Below are 25140 nucleotides of genomic sequence, written 5' to 3'. Positions count from 1 at the left end.
ACAGAGGCTGCGCTGGCTTGGTCTCCTGGGTGCTCAGCACCAGCAGCTCCAGCATTTTGTAGAGTACCTGGAGCAGATATCTGAGGTAGGAAGAGTTAAGGGGGTCAGGAATAAATAAAACCTTCACCCCAAAGTGGGCAGAGCACAGCAGCTCTGGAGCTGGACTGTCCCGTCACCCTCAGCACCGCAGGGTCCATGCAGCAATGATCACACCGTGGCTGGGAACAGACATTTCCAAACAAGCCACCTTCTATTTGCATTTGAAACATTTATTTTGGGAAATACATATTAAACACTATTATTTATACAAAAATGGACTAAATTTGTCATAATGCTTATAACCCCCAAAAGGCCATTTTAATAGATCTGGATGAATTTTTTTTTTATTGCATTATTTTCTTTTTTTTCTTCCAAAAAGAAAATCAGGTTACAAAGGAGAAAGCGGCATGTCTTGCTTGGCCCAGCTTGAGATATCAACTAGAGGAAAAAAAAAGTTTAAGATGACATTTGCAGAAGTGCCTCACACAAGAGATTTTTCTCCCCTTTCAGTCTTTTTTTTAACACTTGAAATATATATATTTTTTCAGTTAATACTTTTTTTGGTTTTGTTTTTGCTAAAATATAGCAAGTCAGCAAGTAGATAGTTGTTCTTCCCCAACAGCTCTGTTGTGCTGTTGCAGGAGGGGAAACGTGAGTTAAGGGGAGAGTGGATTCTCCTTGCGATGCACCCCCCGCACGCGCCCCTCTGGCTGCTGGGGGGGCACGCGTGGGGAGCCCCGCAAACCCTCTGCTGAGCAACATTACCTGTGCAGCCCCACCAAGACGAGAGCAACCTCCTCCTTCCTCCTGCTTACCTGTGCTGCAGAAGGTGGCTTTGCCCCCCCATGGAGACCATTGGGTGGGCTCTGCAGGCACCTTCCAGCGCCAGGGGATGGGACATGCTGCCATTTTAGTATGTGCCCCCCCCAAAAAGGGTGATTCGCAGAAAGTTTTATCCCTTAGAGAGGATACAGAGACTGACAACAGTAACAGAGCTCCAACTGATACGGAGCAGACAACAGAAAGGCAAGCGGAGCTGGGGCAGGGGGCAGGACTGCAGAGCTCTGCTCCAGGACCACCTGCTCCTGTGTCATGGTGTTATATAACCGACCCCTTTGCAGGGTCTTATTTACTGGAGACTCATTGAAGGGGGGGGCGCAGAACAGGGAGGGCCACGGAGCACAGCACCCGCAAACACCACCCCAGCTGTCCCCATGGCTTCAGGGCTCGGTCCACACAGGCACAGTCCCCTTGCACAAGGACTAGCAAAACAGAGGAGCGTGTTATGTACACACACAGGGGATCCAAAAAAATTTAAAAAATAATTAAAAAATAGCCAACAGCCTCCTCTGACCTAGGGAAAAGCCCAATTATCACAAGGGTCAGACAGGACAACCCTCTGCCTCCCACCACTGCTTTGCAGAGACGTTCTACTCTCAGTCCCCTTTGGACAAACATACTCCGAGCCTTCAGTGGAAAAAAACTCCACCCAATTGAATGAAAAATAAATATACAAGTGTTCCCAGGACATCAGCCACATCTATGGTCCAAGGGAGAGGGAAAAGGAGTCTCTGCAAAGTGTCACAGGCCTTTTGCAGGCTGCAAAGACAGACACGGCAAGCCCTCCCTCCCCTCTCCCATGCTATTGCAAGGTAACAGTCTGAAAAGGCACTTCTCCCAAAGCAGGTTGCTCTGCCTGGCCGGGGGTCGGTGACAGGCAAGGTGACACCTAACCACTCCCAGTTTATTGCATGTAGGCAGGGTAGAGGGGTTGGGTTGGGGGCTGGTGGGTCCCAGAGGGCTGTGGAGGGCTCAGAGGAGGCAGCAGGAGACAAGGATGGCACTGTCTTGCTCTCTTCATACCACTGTACCTTGCTTCTGAAGGCTACATTCACCTGCAGAAACCCTTGTCTTCAACGGACGGAGAAGAGCCTCTGCACAGAGGGGCAGACAGGGCTCCCAGGGGCACCCCAACCCCCCTGGCCCCACGGATCTGCTCCCCTAAGCTCGGCTGTCGGGCCAGCGCTGGGGGCCAGTGAGAGCCCGACCTCTGCGGAGGAACGGTCCCCAGCCCAGGGATGCTGGACCAGGGGCTGAGAAGAAAACCCGTGCCACAAAGCAGGGGGGGATGAGCGGTCGCCCTGCTCTGCACGACAGATACGGCGTCTGGTTATTTGGTCAGTTAACATTGGCAGGGGGTTGGGGGTGGGAACATGGACAGTGGCAGGGGATTTATATAAAAATAAAGGGGGAAGAGGGGAGAAATAGCGAGCGTGAGCGAGCAAGGTCCTGGCTACGGAGCGAGACGGTTACATTTCGTTAGCCACCAGCTCTTTGTCGGTCACGCCATTGGAGAGCGAACTCTGACCCTCGTTCAGCCTCTTGACCCTGTAGGCTTCGAAGTGGATGTTGCTGGTAATATCCTTTATGTTCTGCATGTGCGTCCTGCAGGAAAGGGAGACGGAGGCAATCACACCTGGGCACAGGTTCAGCCAGCCCAGCCTCCACCACCCCAACCCTTACATCCCCTGACCTCTGCTTTCAAACACCCCCCCAGCCCAAATTTTCCCTCCTGCTTTACTGGTTAATGATATCTTTAGGGCACAGGAGGGAAGCAAAGGCAATTATGGGCAGCCGAGACCAGAAGCCTTCACTGGTACCAACAGCCTGTGCTTGGGTACACAGGAGCCCTGGCTGCATAATACCTATGTGGGAAGACCCTGGTCCTGCAAGTCCCTGGGATCAGGTTTTGTAGCCCCACACAACTGTTTGGCAGCAACAGCTCACATGTGCAGTTTGTCTTGCAGCCAAATTCAGAGGGAGCCCAATGCCCCCTCCAGCAAGCCAAGGGGGCTCAGCCTCCCATTCCCCTGCAGAAGAGATGTCTCTTTCAAGAGGGACTGGCTATCGCCCAGACCCCCCAATGGCACAATCCTGGGATGCAGGAGGGCAATGTCTTTGGACTGGGGGTAGGGTCTGGGGCTAGTGAGGGATCACTAAGGCCAAAAGGCTTCCCAGCTGCTTGCAGGCGAGCTGGAGCCACACTGCACACTGCCAGCAATCTTGGAGTCTGTCCCGACCCGTCCACTGCTCCTCTCCTCCCTTAACTCAGCACCATAGCTGAGAAAAGCCCCCTGAAGCCGTGCCCCACTGAGTGGGGCTGCCCCTTGCAGAGGGGCTGCAGTGTTGCAGCAGGCTGGCAGGGGATGGATGGATGGATGGATGGATGGATGGATGGATGGATGAGCAGAGTGAAGCAGCAGCTGCTTCAAGCTAGGCTGGGCTCTCCCCTTTCTTTGGATGCCACCTGGTGACCAAAGGCTACATGGACAGGGCACAGTCCTACCAACCTGATGAGGAGGTCCCGCAGGTAGGCAAACTCACAGTGTGTCGTGTTCTCCACTGGTAGGAAGAGAGAGAAACCCATCAGCGTGCACGCACGGCATGAGTATGGCAACCACTTGGGGTAAGGAGGACCCTATGGGGCTTCACTAGCATGTGAAGGGCTGAGATGGGAACTTACCCCCCAGGGGCTATAGGGTGCAGGACTCAAGAGTCCTCTTTGCTGCTGTAAGGCCAGTGATTTACCCAAGTACCTGCCCCAGCTCAGCATGACCAACTGGTGAGGTCTGACTGAGCATTCCCAGTCCCTTCCCACCATCTCCCACCAAATGAGGGAACTCCCAGCAGCATCTCCCACTGTGACCCTCGCTCTGGACCAACACAAGCTTAAGTGGGCCCCAAACAAGGCAGGGAAAGGGACAGGGTGAGCTTTGCAGCGAGCCCTGGGCACAGCTCCACAAAAGTGTTTCATCTATAGCTTCACCATGAGCATCCTGCAACATCCCAGGCACATCAGTGACTGTGCTGCCTGGGCTGCCGGTGCTGCAGAAGGACGCAATCTCTTGCTGACAGAGGCTACTGCTGTCTGAATAGGGCTTGAAGCAAGCAAGAGTGTTTGCAAGAGGGAAAAATCAAGGGGAGTTGCTCCACCACAATTAGTCTGATGGCTCGCAGTTTACCAGGCATTTGAATTTAAAGAATCAACTCCTTTTTTTAAATTTTTTTCCACCCAAACAGGCTTGAACATAATGCAGAAATGGCAAGACAACAAATAACACTGTCTGCAAAGGCTGCCCGTGGCCATGGCTGGTTCTGGGGTCTCCCTGTGCTGAAGGCAGATACCACACGCAGAAGGTGAGTGGTTTAATGAGCCCCATTAAACTCAGAGCTTCCAAGGACGGAGCACAAGAGGGCAGCAGAGATTTAAAATACACTGATTCTCCTGGCATCTTTGTTAAGCCATCCCTCAACACAAGATTCCTATTAAAAAGACTCGTAAATGAGAGAAACCTGTGACATGTAGGGAGGAAGATCAGATGGGTGGCACTGGAGACATGCCACTTGGCTGTCAGGGACAGGGAAATGTGTAGCTGCACTGGAGCCAGGAGCCTTCATCTAGCCTTTAAATTATGATTTAAAATGGGGGATAAAAAAGGAAGATGCTGATGGGATTAAGATGGAAGAAGGAAGAGATCCCACAAGGGCACCAGCTAACTGCATGGTGGAGGGTGCAGAGACATAGAGATGCCAGGGGAAAGGCTCTGATCTGGGCTCGAGACACAGAGAGATCAGCGCTGCACTCGTGTGCCCTCAAATCCAGCCATCAGGCGTTTAACTGTGCAACCAGCAGAATCCAGGCCACAAGAAACCCAGAAGTGTCCCCTCTGGCACTCAGCAGCTCCCCGAGCTGCACAAAGGCCTAGGAACTTGGTGCAGGAGCATTGGCCAAGGTGTTTTCAGTCCTCCAACACCGGGGAAGTGATTTTCTTTGGAGGGGCAGGGAAGCACTATATACACCTCAACTTCTACTGCTGGTTTTGGACCTCATCACCTTCTGTTAGGGCAGGGAGATGGGCTCAAGAGGTAGGGAAACAAGGACAAGGTACCTTCAATGGTGCCCCACTTGGTCTTCCTTCCAAGGATTCTTCTTCCATTAACCTGGTACTCCTGGTCACTGCCCACCACTGCAAATGGGATCATTTCCTGAGGAAAGAGAAAAAAAAGGTTATGTTTTTCTCCTGAAAACCAGTCTGGAAACCAAGCTGGCGAGCAAAGTCCTACGTCAAGCTGTTTTCAGGAGAGAGTTTCATGGGATGAGCTGGTCTGTTCCTGATGCTCCTGAGCAGCATTGCCTGCCAGGGACCACAGGCAGCCCAGGTCCGAGGCAGCAGCATCTCTTGCACACGTGCCCAGTCCAAAACCTGTCTATAAACCAGCCCAAAACCAGTCTAGCCCAGCAACTCATTGGCAGGTGCCAGCGCACAGCTGGGGCAAAGGTATCATGATGCTTCCCTGGGAATCACCCCCAGCATCTGGCAACCTGTGGCTCAGTCACTCCCTGATCCAAGGTGGTGCCTTTGTACTTAAGAGTCCCTAGAAGACTTTTTTCTTCCTTGAATTTGTCCAATCCACTTTATTGAGCCAAAAATTGTTAGCTACTTCCTATAGCAAGGAACTGACAGCCACGAAAGCAGAGCAGCCTACAGACTAATTACCTCCAGGTGCTGGGAAGGCTGCTCCCCTAGCCAAGGACGGGCAGACACCGGCACTCCCTGCCCCTGGGGCAGGGCAAGGGGCCATGGGACCTCCCTGCCTACTGGTTGCCTTTGAGGAATGGGGCATGGGGAAGGAGCGGCAACATGAACAGGAGAGGACACCTTCTGCAGGTACCGGCCTTACCCTCTTTCTGTCCCTGCTCTGAGCTCTGGCAGACACCCTGGACAGGGGCACAGCAGCTTTGGAAAGAAAATAGAGGCACTTTGCAAGAGATCCCCCAGGACATCACCAGCACCCAGAGCTGCAGGGCCCATCCAAACACATCCAACCCACAACACCACACACTAACCCTGAATTTCTCATTCACTAGCCGATCTTCAGAGTCTTCATCAAACTCCTTCTGAGGATACACGTCGATCCCATTGGCAAGAAGATCGGCCATTATCTAGGACAGAAGAGCAGAGGAACACGTGAAGGAGACACGGGCAGAGGAGCTGCATTCTCACCACAGCGGCAGCTCCCAGCTGACCCAAGAGGCTCTCGTGAGCAATGCCCAGCAGCAACATCTTCCCTCTCCATCCTAAACACTGCCCACCTTGGGGAAAGAGACCTGTGTTTTAACTGCTACACACCTACCAAGCGCTTGTCCTGGAATCTTTGCAAGAACCTAGTGCCAAGACACAGTTCAGGCTGCGAGTAAGATGAAGTTATATGAGCTGGGCGTTGCTTTGGGATTGAAAAAGACAATAAGACAATACAAGCTGCACGAAGCAATGGGGAATGCAGCTGCCAGGCACGTAACCCAAAGCTAAAAGTTGCTTTCTGGTGTCTGCTTATGCTCCTTGGAAAAAGAGTCATGGCAGTGCCTGATTCGAGGGGACAGGGACACAGACAGCTTGGAAGAGCGGCCTCTAAGGATATTGCCTCTATGCAAGGGGAAGAGATGCTGAAATCTGATTCCTGGGTGGAGGCTCAGCCCATGGGGAGCATGGAGGATCAGTCTTCAAGAAACCTGCAAACCCAAACCCAACCTGCATGCCTGCTCCCATCGTTTTCTATGGCAATAAACTCCTCTGCATCAGCCCTACATTGCAGGCTGTCAAAAGAAGTGGATCCAGCCCAGAGAAATCCCCAGCTGGCCTCTCACCCCCAGGGTGAACAACCCTTTTTTTTTAGCGGAACAATCCAACAAAGCCAACTCTGCAGGGCATTGGAGTCCATTCCGCTAACTCAGTGCAGCACTGGCATCAACCTAGGTAGCCTGCAGCCAGGCTGGTGCTTCACCATCACCTGCCCAGTCCGATCCAAACACAAAAACCTATCGCCTCTCTGAATCAGCTACACCCCCAGATGCAGACGGGGCTGTGCTTTTTGGAAGCATGCACACAGGTGTGCTGGAGCAAAGGGAAAAGGTCCCAGCCTGTGCCCACCTGGACTGATTACCTGCCCTCTCGTTTGCACCAGCAGATCAGAAGCCATGAGCGTAAGGAGGGTGAGCCCCTTGCAAAAGGGGCACTGCAAACATGCCACATGGCTATGTGTTCTCCCTCCATCTGGAAGGATTTGGGTGTCTGGCTACAATCAGGAATGTAATTAGAGATAGGGCGAGCTCATCCTGCACCAAGCCAGCGCAGAGCAGGCAGCCAGGTGTGTAATGTGTGTCAAGACCCCTTGACAAGAAATGGTCTTTCATTACACAAGGATGGTATCAGCAGCCAAGAGCACCTACGTGACATTTTAGGTCCCAGACTGACTTTGTCATCCCAGAGCCAGCCAGCCACCTGCAGACACCCAGATATGTGCACTTGTAACCTCTGAACAGAGCCAGCAATCTGCAAAATCCACTGCAGGGAGCAGATGTGGCACCATGGACTCACATCCTCATCCTCCCGCATCAGCTCCTCGCAGATCTCCGTGCAAACAGGCTGGCATGCCAATCAAGCCTAGCCTGGATTACCTCTCAGCTCCATTTCCAGCCATCTTCTAGCTCACTGCAAAGGGAACTGCTTGCAGAGTTTGGATTCAGCCTCCAAAACCAGACTGGATATTTCAGTGCCTAATCCTGCTCATCAAGAACTGGGAAGACACTGGTATGGGAAGGGGTGGCTCATTCTCTTCTGCACAAAGGCATCGAACAACCCCTGGCTAACGTGCCGTCCTCTCCATAACGAGTGGAGGTGGCCCCTAAAACTGCCCTTTTGGCAAGACCCCCTTTCCCTTCACTTCACTTCCCTGCAATTCAGACTCACAGACCAACGAGCCTGGTGGCTTACTTACTTCTGCAGGGAACGCTGAGGCCATCACGCCAGCAGCTACATCCACCAACTACAGGAATGGATTTATAGCCCCTTACTGAGCTCCAAAGCGGGGCATCTTCACCTCTCGGCAGCACCAGGAGTGCGTGCATGGAGGAAAGCCCATGCCTCGCTGTGGATTTGGACAGCCCCTCCTCGGCTTCCCACCGCCAGCTCCCGACCAAGGGAATTTCATGCCTTGCTTCCCCCATAAGTCTTGCCCAGCTGAGCTCAGTAAACCCACACATTTTTTTGCCTGGTTCCTGTATCAGTGCATGATGCTGCACAGGATGCGTTTTCCAGCCTCTATGTGCAGCACCATCTACCTCCCAGAATAACAGAAACCAGCCTGAAAATAACAACAACAATAACAAAGCAGGCAGGAGAAACAGGCCCCAAGACTTAGAGCTTGAAACTTATCCTGCACTGACAAAGATCCAAGAGAAACACAAGGAACTGCTTGGAGCACAGGCCTTTCCTCCGGCCACATGGGATCGCTCAGAACTGCAGCCGGAGGAATGCGCTGGGCTCCCGGCCAGGCGTTCGCCTTCCCAGCCCTGCCGGGGGAAGGCAGGGGGAGCCGTGCGGGAGAAGGGGCAGGAGGGGATGGGGGACAAGAGATGGGAGCCTGGATAAGATCCACCAGCCCCTTACCCTTTGTTTGAAGTAGTCCCTCTCCTCCAGCGTTAACGTGTCAGCTTTTGCAATCACAGGGACGATGTTGACCACCTTGCTCAGGCGTTTCATGAACTCGATGTCTAGCGGTCGGAGCCTGAAACATACAGCAGAAAAAAGGGGATTCGCACACCACTAGCGAGGTGGGGGCTGCTGCAATCCCCCGGCAGAGAGGTGGCATTCAAAGACTAGACACACAGGGGGAATCACTTCCTCTCAGACATGACGAATAAAGACTTTTTCCCAAAAGCACAACAGCACGTCTGTCTCAGAGGTGCTTTGCAGACAAACACTTAAAACATTTCCCTTTCAAAGTGCCCTACTATCGCCTGCAAACCTTTGCAAAGCCCCATGAAGTGGTAGAGGGCTTTTATCTCTGCACAGAGGCTCAGCCACAGAGGGCTGCAGGAACTTGCCCCAAGCTACATGCATCCTTGGCAAAGCCCACCTGTGATGTACAAATCAAGCTGGGGAGAGACCATGGTGTGAAACCTCCTCTAGCCCTATCCAAGCTGTCACCCACCATCCAGGGACAGTATGACGTGGAAATGGCCACAGGTCATTCCTGCTCACACTCCCTCCTTTGCTGAGCACCAGCCTGCTGTCATGAATAAACCAGAATTGCATCTCACATCCATTGGCTGGGATTAAAAAAGGCTCTGCTATTCTCCAGGACTCACACAGCACAGAAGAAATGCTGCTTGTTCCAGAGGGCAAAAAAAATGTCAGAAAATCTCTATCACGAAAGTATCAGCAAAGGAAAGCTGCAGATTGCATAACCCCAATGATCAGCCCCTCAGGAAATCTCTCCCTGCTAAACGCTCCTGCTGACAGCACGGACACAACCTCCAGTGCCGCGCTGCTCTGTGTCCGAGGGCTGCAGTCCAGTTGCAGACAGCGATGAGGGTGCCTGGCCTGCCTCCCTCACTCCTCAGTCCTCCCTGAGGGTGTCTTTACTGCTGGGGGTTCCCAAACCAGCTAGAGAAAAGCCCTCCTTGGGACACCTCCACTTGCTACAGGTCCCCCTTGGTGGCTCTGGAGGTGATGGGGACACATGCCCATGCAGGACAGTTGAGCAGATGTTGCCTTGAAAAAGGAGACCTGGAGGTCCTGGGGAGACCAGGGTACAGGAACACCTTTGGGGTGCTCATGCATTAAGGAGCCTGTTTGAAATGAGTCCTCGCAGAAAGCACACAGGGAAGGGGCAGGAAGGTCAATGCCAGAGCCCTGGAAGCAAAGGGACACCTCTGCTGCTCGTACATCCTCATGACCTCCGGTGGTGGCACGTGCCAGCAGGACACAACCCAACTCATATTTGGTGAAACTGGGGCAGAGAGAGGTGAAGACACCTTTCAGAGGAGCCGCAGGCTTCAGTGGCAGAGCTGGGGCCAAGAATGAGACCTCCCCAAGGTCAGACCAGCCCTGTGCCACAAACCAGAGGCCCATGGCAACAGAGAAGAAACCAAATTAAATGGGACAGTGACTTAAAATGCCGAGGTGCAAGCAGACACCCAATAGGAGCCCTGCGTGGGGCAACACGGAGCAGAGCAGAGTGCTCAGGGAGAACATGGCCAGGAGAGAACTTACGCCAACATGCTCAAGCCAAACCCCACTATGGTCTTCTCAGGCTCTACAAAGGGCTCAGAGACCCCCGCAGACCCAGCACGGCTCCTGCAAACCCAGCAAGAGTCACATGAGTGCAAAGGGGAAGGGGCTGATCCTGCTCCTCAGCGTTCACCAGGCAGTGTCCCCATCCTGCGAGGCCACCCCTGCCAGGCTCCAGCACCAAGGGAGGGATGTCCAGCCCTGGAGAGACCTGCTCAGCTCTGGCTGATCCAAAAACGGCAGCTCGAGGCTGCTCCAGTGCAGCCAGCACTGGTGACCCAGCTGAGCCCTTCCCTGGTCAAACCCACTCCTCTCCCAGGGATCGGGCTGGACCGTGCCAGGTGGGCCTTCTCCCCACACACTAACAGCAGACATAGCCCAGAGCATGTTGTTAGTGTGCGGACAAATGAGTTCCTAAGACAAACTGAGGAGTCACAGATCACCCTGGGCCCCAGGAAAGAAGAGTTTGGCTATTAAAAAAAAAAAAAAGAAAAGAAAAAGAAAAAAAAACGCAAGGAAACCCCCATGGACACATCTAAGCAGACTTGCTGCTGGCAAACATTGTTTGGAGGTCTGTATAATGTATTTCCCAGACCTCCAAGGAAGTAATGCAGTTATGTTCCTTTCCCAGCAGAATTCTTTCCCCTCCTCTCTCTTTGCTATTTTTCAAACAATTTTTCCCCTCTAAAAGCCCTACTGAGACTGTGTTCCTGCCTCTTTCATTAGCTTTTCTTTTAGAGTGAAGACCAGGATGCATATGTAGCTGATGCAGATGAACTCACAATCAGCCAGACATTTGAGTTTCAGCTTGACTGACACGTAAGAGCCCCAATACCGAGCCCTCACCTATACCCGGAGGATGCTGGCAGTGAGCCTGAGAGCAGGAGGCAGAGCCAGAGCCAGCCCACTCCCCTGCCCATGTCCACCAGCATCCACGCAGGCGCAGTGACAGTGTCCCACACCAGTCTGCACCCAAAGCCAGAAGAGCCCAAGGCACCTTTGACACGACTTTCTGCTCTGATGCCTTGTCCATGGAGGTCACCTCCCACGGGCACCTCCCTGCACCATCCAGGAGAACAGGAAGGGAAGCACAGGACTCCTCAGAAGAGCAAAGTGTATGTTTTAGGGTATGTTGCAAGTTTCTAGATATTCTACCAATTCCTGCTGGGTAGCCCCAAAAAAACCTTAAGTATTTAGAAGAAAGCAATTCTTTTCACTAAGAACAAGCCCTGTCACTAGACGTCACGTTCATGTGAAGACACCAAAGGATAATAAATGGCTTAAGGTGATCACAAGTGCAAAGAGCCTGATTTGCACTAATAGCCCTGTACAGACCCAGGCAGACACAGCCAAGGTCACTGCGGGGCAAGCTCAGACCTAATTCCTCTTAAACTCCTGCTGGGAGGCACAGCAGGGGCTTCTACTGGTATCTTCGGGGACCAGTTTTGGTGTTTAACCCCCACCAGCCCGTGACAAGCCACAGGCTTGGCCTCCGCTGGGTATCTGAATTTGATTAACTTGCACAAAACATTGATGCCAGCACCTGGCGAGGATTAGCAGCGAAACTCTTATATATAGAAATATGCAAAAGAGCAAGAGAAAGCGAGTTATTTCATTTCAGGTATGCGCAATCTGCTCCAAGCAGATCACAAAAGAGAGAATGAAGCTCAAGAAGAAAAAGCATGTGTTTTCTTCCCCTTCCCCAAACGGTCCCCGACATTATTAACTTGCAACTAGACACACACACACTTTGGGCTTTGCTGGGAGGGGGTGGAGGAGCTCTAAGCGGAGTAGATGGGCTGGAGCAGAAGCTACAGGAAAGGCTCCAGCCCACCCCAGCCAGTCCTGGTTGCTCCCCTGTCCCCTCTTGCTATGTGCCTGGGGAAAGCAGAGCAGCTAGGTACACATTAATCATGGCTGGGCACACGTTTTATCTGCATTGCCCGCAGCCAGCATGCATGGACACGATCTAAGCAGAGGCTCATTTCTGCTGGTTCCCTTGAAATGCCATTATAGGAATCAAAATTCATGGCAAGCTGCAAGTTATTTCCTTCTGGTTGTGCCCCAGATCAAACTAGCAGCAAGAATTTGAGCTGTGCATTAAGCAAATTCCAGCGAGCACCCAGCAGCCACCCAGCCCCATCACCAGGACCCACCAGCCTGCTCGAGGGACCCAGCTGGCACCTGAGAAGGGCAGCTAGCGGGGAAAGCGGCAGTGGGTGCCAGCCCATCAGCCAGCAGTACACACATAAAAGGCGCCGCTGAGGCCGGGGCGGTGTTTCAGAGATGCTTTTCAGAGCCGAGCGGTACTTCACAGGGGTCAGAGCTGAGATATTTATTGGGTGGCGAAGAGCCAGCCTTGTATGGCTGCAGCCAAAAGCCCCTGCCAGCATGTGACTTAGCCTTCGCAAACATGGTTTTACGGGAGTGTTACAAGAAGAACAGGGGGTGTGTGAACTAGATGGGTTGCAAAGCCTGCCCTGAACTCCCTGCAAAGGGAGACAGCAGCGGAAACTTCTCTGCTGATTAACTCTTGAGCTGCCCAAATGGGAGGGCGAGACTGAAACAGAGCCCAGCAACCCACCACTCCAGCCTCTGAATCTGTACACTTGTCCTCCAAAATGAGCATGATCCACTGCTACCAGCACTGCCACAGCAGCTCCACCCCGCAGGAGAGGTGGCCACGCCATCCATTCGTGTCCACAGACCACAGGAAATGCCCATCCATGATGATGAGAAACATAATTTGGGCTTCACAAGGGAGCAGAAAGGAAACCCAATGCCTGCTCAAGCTCTCAGAGAAGCAAAATTTCCCACTGACTTCTCCCTCCTGGTGGGGTTTGTCGCCCTTCATTCATTCCCTGGCTTATCTCCATCCCATGGCAGGAGGGGACATGTGAGCCAGAGGCCGGCTCTGACACCAGGGCAGGAAAGCACAGCCCCCTGAGCCGCAGCCGGGGAGCGAGCACTGGCCCCAGCCGGGCTATCAGGCTACCGGGAAGGAGGATCAGCACAGGGCTCAGCAACAACGGCCTCCAACCGCCGGGCTCACTCGGATATTGGAAACACATGTTTGTGGGAGAGAAAGAAAAAAATCAGCTGAACTTCCATGCAATTGCTGTTAGCTGGTGGGTGAGAGAAACCAGAGCGCTCAGCTGGAGAGGCTCCAGTGGGGGACACGTGGATGGGGCTCAACGGCACCGCCTGCGTGGCCCGAGGAGGGCAGACACCACCACCCAAAATCTGCAATCTCTGTGCGGGTGCGGTATCCACAGGATCCAAGCATCGGATGTGCTTTTAAGGGTTAAACACCCAAAGCAATGAGAAAAAGCTCAAGCATAGCTAATGCTGCAACACCCCGACCTGCCAAGGCAGGGTCTGCAGATCGGCGCTGAGATAAGCGGGACCAACACGCTAGACTGTCCTAAAAATGTCATCTCCCTTTGAAACGTTTTCTGCTTTATCGTATTAAACCATAAACGTTTTGTCGGTCCCTCTGCTCCCAATCGACAGCCGGTTACACAAGAAGAGCATAACTGGCCCATGCAGTCATTTTATTCCAGTGAAGGATGCATTTTTGGTCTACCCACTGACAGAATCAAAACAAAATCTTTTCTATTGGAATAAATCTCTACATGGCCAAGAGGAAAAGGCTGACATTAATACAGTGCTGGCGGCTTAAGTTTACTTTTGAAAACAGACCCCAAAAAATCCCCATGCAGACAGAGCCAGAAATGGAAGGAATTGACACAAATCAAAAGGAAACTTAGGTCTCGTTTTATGTTGTGATACTTTAAGTCACATTTTTCAAGACGCTTTAAGCACCCCAGATTTCACCACGGGCTATGTGCCTAGGAAAAGAAAAAAAGAAAAGAAAAAAAATAGAGCAAGATCTGGGCCTTTGATGCTGTCGCTTGAGAAGTGCCAGAGCCCAGAGAGCTCTGCACTGAATAAACTGCATCCCACTTGCAGACTAGTCAAACAACCTACCAAATACCCTTAAAGGGCAAGAGTGTTCGCTCCCTCAGTAGCAGGAGGAAAACCAGCTTCTCCCGTTACAAAAGCAGGGGCACAGCAAAAAAAAATTAATGTTCTGTTTGCAAAGGCAGCCTTTCTATCCAATTTGAGAGCTCAATGACTGGTCTCCATCCTCGGTCGAGCAAGCAAAGTGTCCAAAGCAAGCAGCTAACCAGAGCTCAGGGAGGCTTTGATGGCCCCTCGGAAGAGGAAATGCCATGTTTCTCTGGGGTACAGCAGCTCTGCTGTGTTATTGCAAGGGCTCCAGATGCTACAGCCCTAGGAAGGACAGCTTCAAGCTGTCCTCAAGCTCCTCAAGTCACCAGGAAACACAGGGGGATCCCAAGGACAACCCTGACAGCTGAGCTGCCCGAGACTGAATGCAGGAGAGGGAAGCCCCAAGGGTCTGAGCGAGGACGGCAGGGTACGTACGAGTGGCCGGTGGCTGGGATGAAATATATACAGCAGTGCACCCGTGTGTCAGGGATCCGCTTCTTCCGGTTAATGTTGATTTCCTCCTGCAGGTACTTCTCATACTGGTCATTGATGAACTTCATGATGGGCTGCCAGCTGCAGAGAGAGAGGAACACGGGAAGATGAGTTTGTGTGAGGGACCAGTACCACCCTGAACCTCCCACCTGGCCTGACTGTGTGAAGCAGAGCCCACAAGCCGGGGATGCTTAGCATCTTACAGAATCCCGTAAAACAAACAAACCAACCCAAAACACACTCAAACACCCAGCTGCTGAGCAGGGCAGTCCCTCAGCTCTTTGCACCCCATTGCAGCACAGGAGCAAGAGCAGCATCAAACCCCACAAAGCCCAGCCCAGCTCATGGTGAGGAGAAGGCACCTGCCACCGGCCGGCCAGGCCAGCCCTGCCCTGGCCCGGCGGGGCCATCCCACACAGCTAGCCACTGTCCCAGGGACTCCTGGCAGAGTTCAGCCTTCAGAGCCACATGAGCGAGGTCCGGGAACCAGTCATGCTGGCAGACTGCTGCTCCCGGCTGTGAACAAAGGCTGTCTCATGCCCAGAACAGCAGGATGTTTGTGGGCTCTCACAGGGTCCAGGATCAGCCCTGGGGAGCATGGCACTGTGCTGCCACCCACAACAACCCTCTCCCCTGCTCTCCCCAGAGCATGGGTGGCACAGGACCAGGCTACGGCCCTCGGCTCCAGCTCTGGGTCAGGATGCCCTGGCGCTCGTCCGCCTTCCCTCTGCAGTGGTCCCCACAGCAGTGAAGGCAGCTCACCAGTTCTCGTTGTTGATGTGGTCTCCAAAGCCTGGGGTGTCGATGACCGTCAGCTTCATGCGAACCCCCTTCTCTTCAATCTCTGAAACAGAGAGGAAAGCCGGTACGTGAGGCAAGCGTCCATGGGCGCTCTGGACAAGCTCACTCTCCCCAAACCAGCTGCAGGGCTGGGGCTTGCTCCCAGGGGAGAAATACACCTTCACAGCTTCTAATAGGCACAAATCAGCCCTCCAAAGGGATGCAACACCACATCTGCCCTGAAATGCCACCCCCCATGGCCACCTCACTCGTTCCCTTCCATCACAATTAAGTCAGTGCTGGTGGATAAAGAAAAAGTACATGTTTTCTCAGCCTGGCAAGCATCTCTGGATGGTAAAAGCCCCTTCAGAGAGATGAGAGTGGAGGTTTAGTGGAGGTCCACAACCCTCATGAGCCCCTGGAGACACAAGGCAGAGCAGGACCAAAAGCCAAAGCACCAGGTGGGATCTGCAGAGCCTCACCATGAGTGATGGATTTGATTTCAATGGTCTTGGGAATCCGCTCTTCAGAAGTCGGCTGTACAGACTTCCGGCTGATTTTGGATTTGAAGAGGGTGTTGATTAACGTGGATTTCCCCAAGCCGCTCTGACCTAGAAAAGAGCAGGATAAACCACAGTCAGCACTCACTCATTTCTGGGCTATTTTTTCAGGGGCCAGAGGGTGGGGATGCTGATGGACTCAGCCTGCACCGGATCTGCGGGAGGGAGGTAAGAGGTGCAGCTGCTCTCCTGCAGCCTCCCTGGCTCAAGGAGCTCAAGCCCATCCTGGGCAAGAGTATACTGTGGGCAGCAAGCATCTTCCCTAGCTCCAAAGCAGCTGGCTTGCTGGGAGCGAGCAAGGCAAGAGCCAGTTCCTTGCATCCAGCTGAAATCACAGCAACCCTGAGGACAGGCAGACACCATCGGGGATGTTTTAAGGGCTGTGGTGACACTCACCAGCCCTGAAGAAGGGCACGGGGACTAAGGAACCTAAGGAAGGAGCATCCCAACACATCTGTGCCTTCACCCTCCTGCAGCCTCCCCGTCCAGCTCCTTAGACTTAGGAGCAACTTGGCAAGCCCTTACCTGGACAGGATTAACAGCAGCAACAGCCTTCCAAACCTCAGCCCTGCAGCATCCACAGCTGCTTCCTGGCTGGACTTGCTTTTGCAATTGGACCAGCTGGCTGCAAGGACCCTTTTAGGCAGGTCCGGGCCAGGAGCTCATCTGAGTCCCACAAACAATGTCCCAGGAAGCACATCAGATTCCACAACTTCAGAAAAAACAGCTTTTACAGAGAAGTGTTTTTAGGCCTTATATCCCAGAGCTGAGGTCAATCTATGCAGAAAGGACACCAGCAGTTCTCGATTCTCCAGAACAGTTGTCCCATGAGCTTGGAGAGTAATTTTTCCAGAGCAAAGAAAACAGAGAAACTCCTCAAAACCCAGGGAGCAGACACCTGGCTTCAGAGCAGATGTCTGGCGCACCCTGCAACCACTGCAGAGCTCCTGCACACACCATGGGGGCCCCTTTGGCACCGTTCTGCTGAGCCACGTTGCAGCCAGCTATTGCGGCACTGCCACCGGCACATCCCTGTCACCGCGGAGTTATCTGTAAGCACAAAGTCAGCAAGGATTTCACCTACATCCTCCAGGGCCCTGATCCATCCAGGCTGCCAAAAGCACCCAACACTAAGCCAACGGTAGGATCAACCAGCACATCAGCACTGGGCATCACCTTCTGGCCAGCCCAGTCCTGGATTGAACAGCAATTGGGAGCTGAGCTTGCAATGCTACCCATGGCACGCTGCAATCCAGTACAGGAAAACCCTGTTCACCAGCCACTATCACACCTGGGTTACAGAAGAAACACGTGGACCAGGCTGGGGTCTGGTGCTCCTGGTCCTCTGCTGCGTGAAAATACAGGGGCCAGGTGCAAACAGGTCTGGAGCTGCGAATGCAGAGAGACAGAGCAAATCTCTTCTTGCACTGCTCATCATTAAACAGAGCACTTGGGGAAAGGGGGAAAGCAGGGCGACACGCTGCTAGAGCTCCTGGCAGTCGACCTCTCCATTCGTGCCTGTCCAAGCTGCTGGAGTCAGACTGCCTGGAAAGGGACCAGAGGCGACAGCCACTGGCAGCCACGGATGCGATGTGCCTCTCCAAACCGTGGCCACAGGCTGACCTTGCCAAGTGATGGAGCTGAAATCAGGCAGGGAAAGAGCGGCTGAGCCCCACTGTGCCTGGCCAGCTCTCTTCTCCGTCCAGCTGCTCTGCACCAAAAACTGAACACAAAAGATGTGTTTTGGGTTTTTTTTTTCAAGCATAGACCTTTTTTCTCATCTCCACAGCCTTAGACAACACAGGGCTAAGCTGACCTCAGCCTGAAGCCTCCTCTCAGAGCTTTGGTTAGGCTGGCGAAACCCTTTTGAACAGGGACCCTGGTACACAGGGTACAGGATTTTCAAAAAGCCCCATCACAAGGACACGGTGCAGGTAGAGTGACCCCATGCTGGCAGCGGTGCTCAATTCCCACTTCCCTTGCAGAAGTCACCTCCCGCCTTGCATCTCCCACCTGTAAAACAGAGACTGCAATGATTTCAATGCAAGGACTCACAGCTTAGACAGGATGGGAATAAAGGAGCTAAACTAATCCCTAGAAGCTCAACCGTCCCCTGGAGAAATGGAGCAGGACAAGGTCTGTCTCCTGCCTCCCAGCCTGAGCAGAGCATCCCGACCCCGAAGGGCACCCCACAAGGTGCTGCTCCTCCCTGCATCTTCTGGGAGGGCCAGAGCTCAACTTGTTTATGCTGCCACAAATTCCCTAGCCTGTAAACAGTCAGCCCAGAGCCTGCCAAGGGAAGAACAATGTTTTCCAGCCGCGCTGCAGCACGGGCTTTCGTACCACACACAGCGCTGCCAAGGAAAAGCTGGGCCCTTTCCTAAACATCCCTCCGCATCTGCAAAGCAGAAACCGAGGTGCTGCTGCAGCACAGCCTGGTTGTGGAGGGACGGGTGCCTCTTCTGGCAGGGAAATGGGGACTCAGCTCATGCAATCTCATTTGCAGACTCTCAGTATCAGTGCTGTGATCCCTCTGCCCTGGAAGTGCTGCTCCACTGGCAGCAAAGAGCTGGGTTTGTTAAAAAACTTTACAGGAACTGGTTCTGCAATGACCGGGTTTGCAGCGATCTCCCAGCCCATGGAGCCCTCCCCATAGATCAATTTGTGTATGAAAATATCAAAATGGCAAAGGCAGAGCATCAGCAGAGCTCATTGGGAAGCTACAGCACGCTAATATCTTGTACAGAATTAGCAAACTCTGGATCAGGCCCTCCCATAACCCCAGGAAGCCCCCCAGGCTGTGGGGGCTCCTGCCCCATGGGCATCCCTGCAGCCCTACACAACTCCTTGCAGGAGGAAGCGGGATGGCGAGACCGCCCTACCACGCCAGCTCCCCGGGAAGATTCAGGCAGGGAGAGCTGCTACTCGCACAGCCTGGCCCCAGGGAGCACAGCCCAGCTCACATGGGGGGGTTCCACAGGACCAGGCCAGACACCGATAGCTCGAAAAATGCAGAAAAGGCTCATTTCTTTTCCCTTTTACCCCTTGCACAGCCTCCCATGATGCCTGCCCAGCTCTCCGGTATACCCAGCATTTTGCTGGCGAGTGGCTGGTGCAGTCCCTGGCATCAGGAGCCCAGGGGCTGCAGGAGCACAGACCCCTACAGCAAAAGCTGCAGCCAGAGCAGTGGCGATGCGGCCAGTGGCCTCTAGCTGAAATAAAGCCCCTTCATCTCATCCACGCTGCTGCCTCGGAAAGTTAATTAACAGGAGCTTGCAGGCAGCAGGATTTGGACACACAACTTCCAGCCCTCCCTCCCTGCATGTGGACACCCTCTGGGACACTCTCATTCCCCCCATGCCACACTACAGGTCCCCAAAGGAGTCACCGGTAGCAGAAGCCGTTCAAACCAAACAACCAAGCCATGCAAACCCTCTTGCTGTTCTTGGTTCCCACCAGTAAATCTCACAAGACATTTCTTCCCTAGTACTTGTAGCATGGTTGCATCTGCTGTCTGAGCTGCTCAGCACAATCTCTTAAATACAAGAAAACTCACGAGCAGGAATTTTAGCCAAATTGCTGGAAACACCAACAAAGATCAGGGCTCTGGTATACCAGCAGTGGTGCAAGCCTTTGAGCCCTAACACGCTAACTGCTCAAACCAGTGCAGGGCAGCGGGCAAGGCAGCTCTCTGCAAGGCTTCAGTGAGTCCTGATGCCCCTCACGGTGTTCCCCTCTGGGATGTTCCTATGGGTAATGCACGCCAAGACATGGGAAGATGCGCGGGACCATGGGCCACGTCGCATCGCCAGCTTTAATGACAGCTGAATTCAAGCCAGCTCCTCGGGAGCAGGGTTTGCTGACTCCTAAGGCAAAGACCCCAATGCTGAGCCCAAGCTGCTGCTCCTGAAGAGGCTCTAGAGAGGACAAACATCGTCGCAGAAGAACAAAAACAACTCGCCGAGCACGTTATGGGCAGCTGGTGCAAGGGGAGAACTCACCCACAACCATGATGTTGAACTCAAACCCCTGCTTCATGGCTTTCCGTCTCATCTGCTCCAGGATGGCGTCTATCCCCACATAGCCAAAGTCCGCAGCTGGTTTGTCCAGCCGCGTCGGCGCCGGCTGCTTGGGGCCGGCATCCCGTGGAACGTCCGTCATGCCGGGTGCGTGACTGGGAACTGCCTCTGGACCTGTGGAGGCAAAGAGAGAGTGGTCAGGGGTGGCAAGCAGTGCCGAGCACACTGGAATGCTGCTCCTGGCAAGGAATGAAAGGAGCTGCCTGTTGCATCCAAAGTGGGAATAAAGCATGTGTAGGGACTGAGGGCACCGGGAGGCTCAGAGGGAGGAGGCACACGGGATCTTCCTTCACCCGTAATTACATTACATTTGGGATTCCCCTTCTTAACTTACTGGATTCACCTTGATCCCTGCCCACACCACCAAGCCTGCCGCAGCAAAGGGATACTGTTATGGAGAGAGCAGGCACACCAGGTCCCACGAGCAGCCAAACCGCTGCTGCAGAGCAGGACTCAGCACTGAGAAAAGTCCTCGGCACAAGTCCAGGAGTTTATTTAGTGAGTGATGAAGGCTTTTAGCAACACGGCCCTGGGCCCAGGCACTGCTGTTAAAGGCTTGCAGACCTATACAGCCTGCCCGCTCCTCTGTACCACTGTAATTACAGTGCTATGCAGATTGCTAGTGGGAATGCCTCGCAGACGTGTTTCGGGGAACTGGATGGCTCTGCAAAGTGAGAAAAGTCCTTGGTGTCTACTGACTCATGTCCTCCTCGAGCTCCAGCTGATGCAGCACAGAGGCTGCTGGCCCCAGCTTGCTTCTCGCCAAAAAAACAAACCCCAATGCATCTGCATCAAAACGGGTCATGCCAGACAACACCCATGCAGCCATGAAGCTTTCGTAATCCTGCTCTGCCAATATCTGACCGAGGAATGCAAAATTCCTGCAGACAGGGCGCTCGCCTCCCCTGCAAGACAGCTCCAGGTTAGCAAAGTGCTTCAGGAGAAGCAAATGTGCACCTACTGCCTCATTTAACACCTTCATAACAAAAATCGGGGAACCACCCACTCCCGCAGGCACCAGCCAGGAGCATCTGCTGCTGGGAAGGACAAACTGCCCTCCATGCGCTACTGAGCGATGCAGTCTGCTTCTACTCCACCCCAGCTGCTCCGTGCTGCCTGCAGCGGGCACAGCAAATATCCCAAAGGCAGAGCATGCACAAGCTCAGCCTGGTCCTTGTAAGCTCCTGGAGGTATCAGATGCACAGGGCAAGCTCCTCTAACGCAAGCACGGAGAGGCAGGTTTTAGGAAAACACACTTCTGAGAGCCCCCCCCACCCTGGGCTGCTGCTGATTGATGCCCGGATCCCTGCAGCCACCAGCCTAGGCAAGCATTTTATTTTTTTAAGCTTTTTGCAAAGTTTATTTATTATTTTTTATTATTTATTTGATTATTATTAATTAAAAATATTATTGGAAAGTCCTCATCCTTATTCCTTCAAACAGGAATATGGATCTCAGCTCATCTACCTCACCCCACTGTTATTTCTGGCCTTTGATGAGGTGCTGCCTGGTTTTCTCTCTCTCCCTCCAAAGGGATTTGTCTGTAGGAACATGGCTGGTCCAAAGGGCCTTCTCCAAACACAAGCCGGCCATCCCTTCCTTCTCCTCCAGTGATGGGCAGGAGCTGCAGGAGCAGCGTCAGACCGGAGCCTGCCAGGTCTGCAAGGCGGAAGCGCTCATTTCCTGCGAGCACAGCACGCTTCCACGTGCTCAAATATAGGCCAAGCAGAAAAAAACAATAAAAATAATAAAAACCAGACCCAGAACTGATCCCAAAGACCACTGGGTCACTCCGAACCCTTTTTTTCCAATCCCCAATCCCGGGCTGTGCAGACCAGCATTACTCACAGAGCTGCTAGAGAGCAAACACACTGCAGCTGACACGCGCAGTAGCACCGTGCTCCTCCCTGGCTTTGCACCAGGCACACACGGATTCAGGCTCTTGCACAGCTGGCAACACGCTGCTGTGCTGCTCCTTGCAAAGCCGACTGGCCCAGCGTGCCCAAGATCTCACCACAGATCCCAAATTAGCCCCGTTCCAAAACAGCAAGGCCAAAAGTGGAAAAAATCCCTACATACCACTAGGTAAAAAAAAAAAAAAAAAAAAAAGACTAAATCACGTGGAAAATATGCTACCATCGGCACCAGTGCTGGGTTATGCAACGGTTTTAACCCCTGCAGGCATCACTTGCATGCATGGGAGAGAGCCCAAAGCGTGCTGGCCCTGTGGGATAGGACAGCAGCCTGGGAAATTGATTTCTTAATTTCTCTGTGCATGCTGCTAGACCTTAGCTACACCAAACAAATGGAGCAGAAAGTCACCCTCCACTTGCAATAAAGGCCAGGAGCACCTCCAGCACCTCCTGGCTGCTGTCTGTCTATCAAACTCTGCTAAGGAGTAGCCGGCAGCATGCAGAAGGGACTGACCCCTCCCTGGGCAGGGGGACATGCAGGCAAACCTGTCCCTGGCACAGGCAGCAGACTCTACGTGCTGCCTCGCCACATTGCCTTCAGTGCGACCAGGAGGGCTCAGGATGCCCCAGCTCCCAGCAAGACAAACGCCACGGCAAGTGTGGGGCGATGGCAGGCGCGTTGTCACCCAGGTTTGTCACTGCAGAGCACGCAGGCGCACTGTCACTCAGGATGCGCTCGAGCAGCACAGCCGGCAGTGCGGCCCACGCTGCTTTGGCTTGTCTGCGGGGAAAAAGTGATTTAAAGGACATTTTATTCTAGCACCTGGCTCCTGTTTAGGAAAAAATAAAATAAAAATGAATGTATTGCAACTAGGAGTGTCTGCAGGACAGCAGCGATGCAAAGACACAAATGCCCCAGTGGCACCAGCAGACTCCCAAGGGAAATGCTACAACCCAGACCTTCACTTTTCTGTTTAGCTTCCCAGCACTGAACTGGTGTTTTCTTAGCAAGGACTCCAGCATCCCACTTGGCTCCAAGGGGTTTGTGTCAGCAGAGGCAGGATGCAGCCGAGCCACAGGCCCACTCTGCAGCACAGGCACATGAGGATGCTGTCCTGGGTAGCAAGGAGCACTCCCGGCAGGCACTTGTCTAAAATAGAAAGAACCTAGAAATAAATTGGCGCAGAAGTGGTGGCTGCCTGGGACATGCCACGGGCAGATACTGTACCTGTTTGACCCGCTGTGCTCTCTGTGGGGATGGTGCCAAACCTGCAGCACTCTCGGTGCCAGCATCACTGAGCCGACCGTTCCAGAGCACTGCAAGGAGGGACGGATTAATAAACCACGCAATAGCGTCAGAAATTCCTGATTGCCACCGAGTCCCTGGCCAGAGCAGGATCAGACCTCACACACCATTGCTTCACCAGTGCCACTGTAACACTGCTGCTTGTTCCTCCCGCTGGGAGGGAGGCTGGGGAAGCGTGTGAGCTCGCTTTGCTGATGGGGGCAGAGAGCCCAGAGCCTGCAGCTCCCTCCGGCTCGCCTGTTGCTGGATGAACATGAAGCACACAGGAACACGTGCTTGTGCCATATTTAGACCTCGTCTACCAGGCAAACCCTCTCCACATGGGCACGGGCGATGTCGAGACTGTCAGGGCAGCGCTGCACCGAGTGGGAACAGATGCACGGCTCCAGCCTGGGCACCAGGCTGACTCAGGACAGCTGCTCCAAAGTTGATTTTGCCAAAGACTCCGGGCTGTTGCACTGTAATTGATGCATGTCAGACATGAGCCAAACCCAACATCTGCAAAGCAGCAGATGAAAGGCACCCTGCAGGCAGGGGAGCCCCAGGGAGCCCCCCGCTCCTCTGGCCAGCTGGACCAGAGCTTAGAAATGCTGCACTGATGCCACGCGGCTGCAACAACCCAGGTCGGCTGAGGGCAGGGGATGCAAATGCAGGCCGTGGGCTCACTCGAAACCCTGAACCCCAGGGCTGGCAGTCCTCATCGAGAATTTGGAAAAGGGATCTGTAGGAGACTGGTGTTTCCACTGCAGATACACAAAGATTAAATAGCCCTTGCAGGGGCTGAACTGGGATCTTCTCGTATACCCCAGCTCCCAGCTAGACCCAGCAGCTCTGTTCTCTGCTCCAGCGATGCACGGGGAGCGGGATGCTGGTGATCTGGGAGGGCAGAGCCGATCCTGGAGCAGGGCTGGTCATGGACCTGGTGCTCAACGGCAGCACAGAGCTACCGGAGAGAGCCCAGGAGGCTGCACCTCTGCCACTGGAGCATCCTCCCAGCCGCCAGATTCAAACCATTTGCACACTATACGGATGCACGTGCAACCAATGGAGAAATACTAACGCTTGCTGGGTCAATCAAAGAAACATCCTGCACATGCAGGGAGCACCAAGCATTTGTCACCTTTTGATAATTCTGCAGCCGGTTCTGCAGACCTACAAGCACCCAGAAGACCAAGACAATGCGGTGGGGAGAACTCCCCTTTCCTCCACACAGTGGAGACTGGCAACACCGTGGGCTTCCAGATTTGTTGGATAGGTTCACGCGAACACAGAGAGAAGATTCACAGCAGCAACAGCAGTGTATCAGGGCGTGAAAACACAACCGCTTCCCAGGCAGCTGAGCATCCACAGATGTTTTCAAGCAAGCAGTGCGGACCAACTAACCTTTCAATTTTGGGGAGCAGCAATCTTACAAAATTGTGCCTGTAGTATGTAACAGGTATGTTTTTAGAACCAAAGAGTAAATTTATAGTTCCTGGTTAACTACAGCCAGCTGGTGCAACTGCGGCACAGGCAGCCTCCGGGGCCTCTCCCCATTGCACACCGAGCTGGTGACCATGAGCTATAGAAACAGACCCAACCTGTGGAGGAGGCGGCAAAGCCACGGCTTTCCCTTCTGAGGGGACAGGAGGGGTCGGGAGGGAGGGAGGCAGCAAAGCCAGGGCTGGATGCAAAGCCAGTGTGGCCCAGGCATCGCTGCTTTCTTCGGCTGCCCAGTCAGAGCCACAGCGGGGTCCCCCCAGTGCTGGTCCCACAGGGATGTGTGGGTACCAGGGAATGCGAGGCATGGCTCAGTCTGAAACTGGGGGGGCAGCCAGCATCCCA

At 53.5% G+C, this 25140-nt stretch overlaps 1 protein-coding gene across 10 annotated transcripts in view; it reads right to left on the bottom strand.

The window, feature by feature from the left end:
- Nucleotides 1-248: 248 nt before the first annotated feature.
- Nucleotides 249-25140, bottom strand: part of SEPTIN9 (septin 9) — a 142586-nt gene continuing 117694 nt past the window's right edge. For 9 of the 10 annotated variants that reach the window (XM_087750587.1, XM_087750592.1, XM_087750591.1 and 6 more), the window contains 9 exons: nt 20020-20211; nt 15941-16069; nt 15441-15522; nt 14622-14759; nt 8547-8664; nt 5948-6043; nt 4989-5085; nt 3390-3441; nt 249-2484 (listed from right to left, as the gene is read on the bottom strand). In XM_087750587.1, coding sequence (XP_087606713.1) covers nt 2349-2484; nt 3390-3441; nt 4989-5085; nt 5948-6043; nt 8547-8664; nt 14622-14759; nt 15441-15522; nt 15941-16069; nt 20020-20211 — 1040 coding nt within the window. In that variant the 3' untranslated portion in view covers nt 249-2348. Of the gene's footprint in view, nt 2485-3389; nt 3442-4988; nt 5086-5947; nt 6044-8546; nt 8665-14621; nt 14760-15440; nt 15523-15940; nt 16070-20019; nt 20212-23238; nt 23322-25140 lie in introns of those variants that run through there. The other variant, XM_087750597.1, reaches the window with a different exon arrangement.

The sequence above is a fragment of the Nipponia nippon genome, unplaced genomic scaffold (genome assembly GCF_047370975.1).
Source record: "Nipponia nippon isolate SJK-2023a ecotype South Korea unplaced genomic scaffold, ASM4737097v1 scaffold_14, whole genome shotgun sequence".
Taxonomy (NCBI): Eukaryota; Metazoa; Chordata; class Aves; order Pelecaniformes; family Threskiornithidae; genus Nipponia; species Nipponia nippon.
Note: the sequence above shows the minus strand (reverse complement) of the source record. Positions and strands in the feature narration are given on the sequence as shown.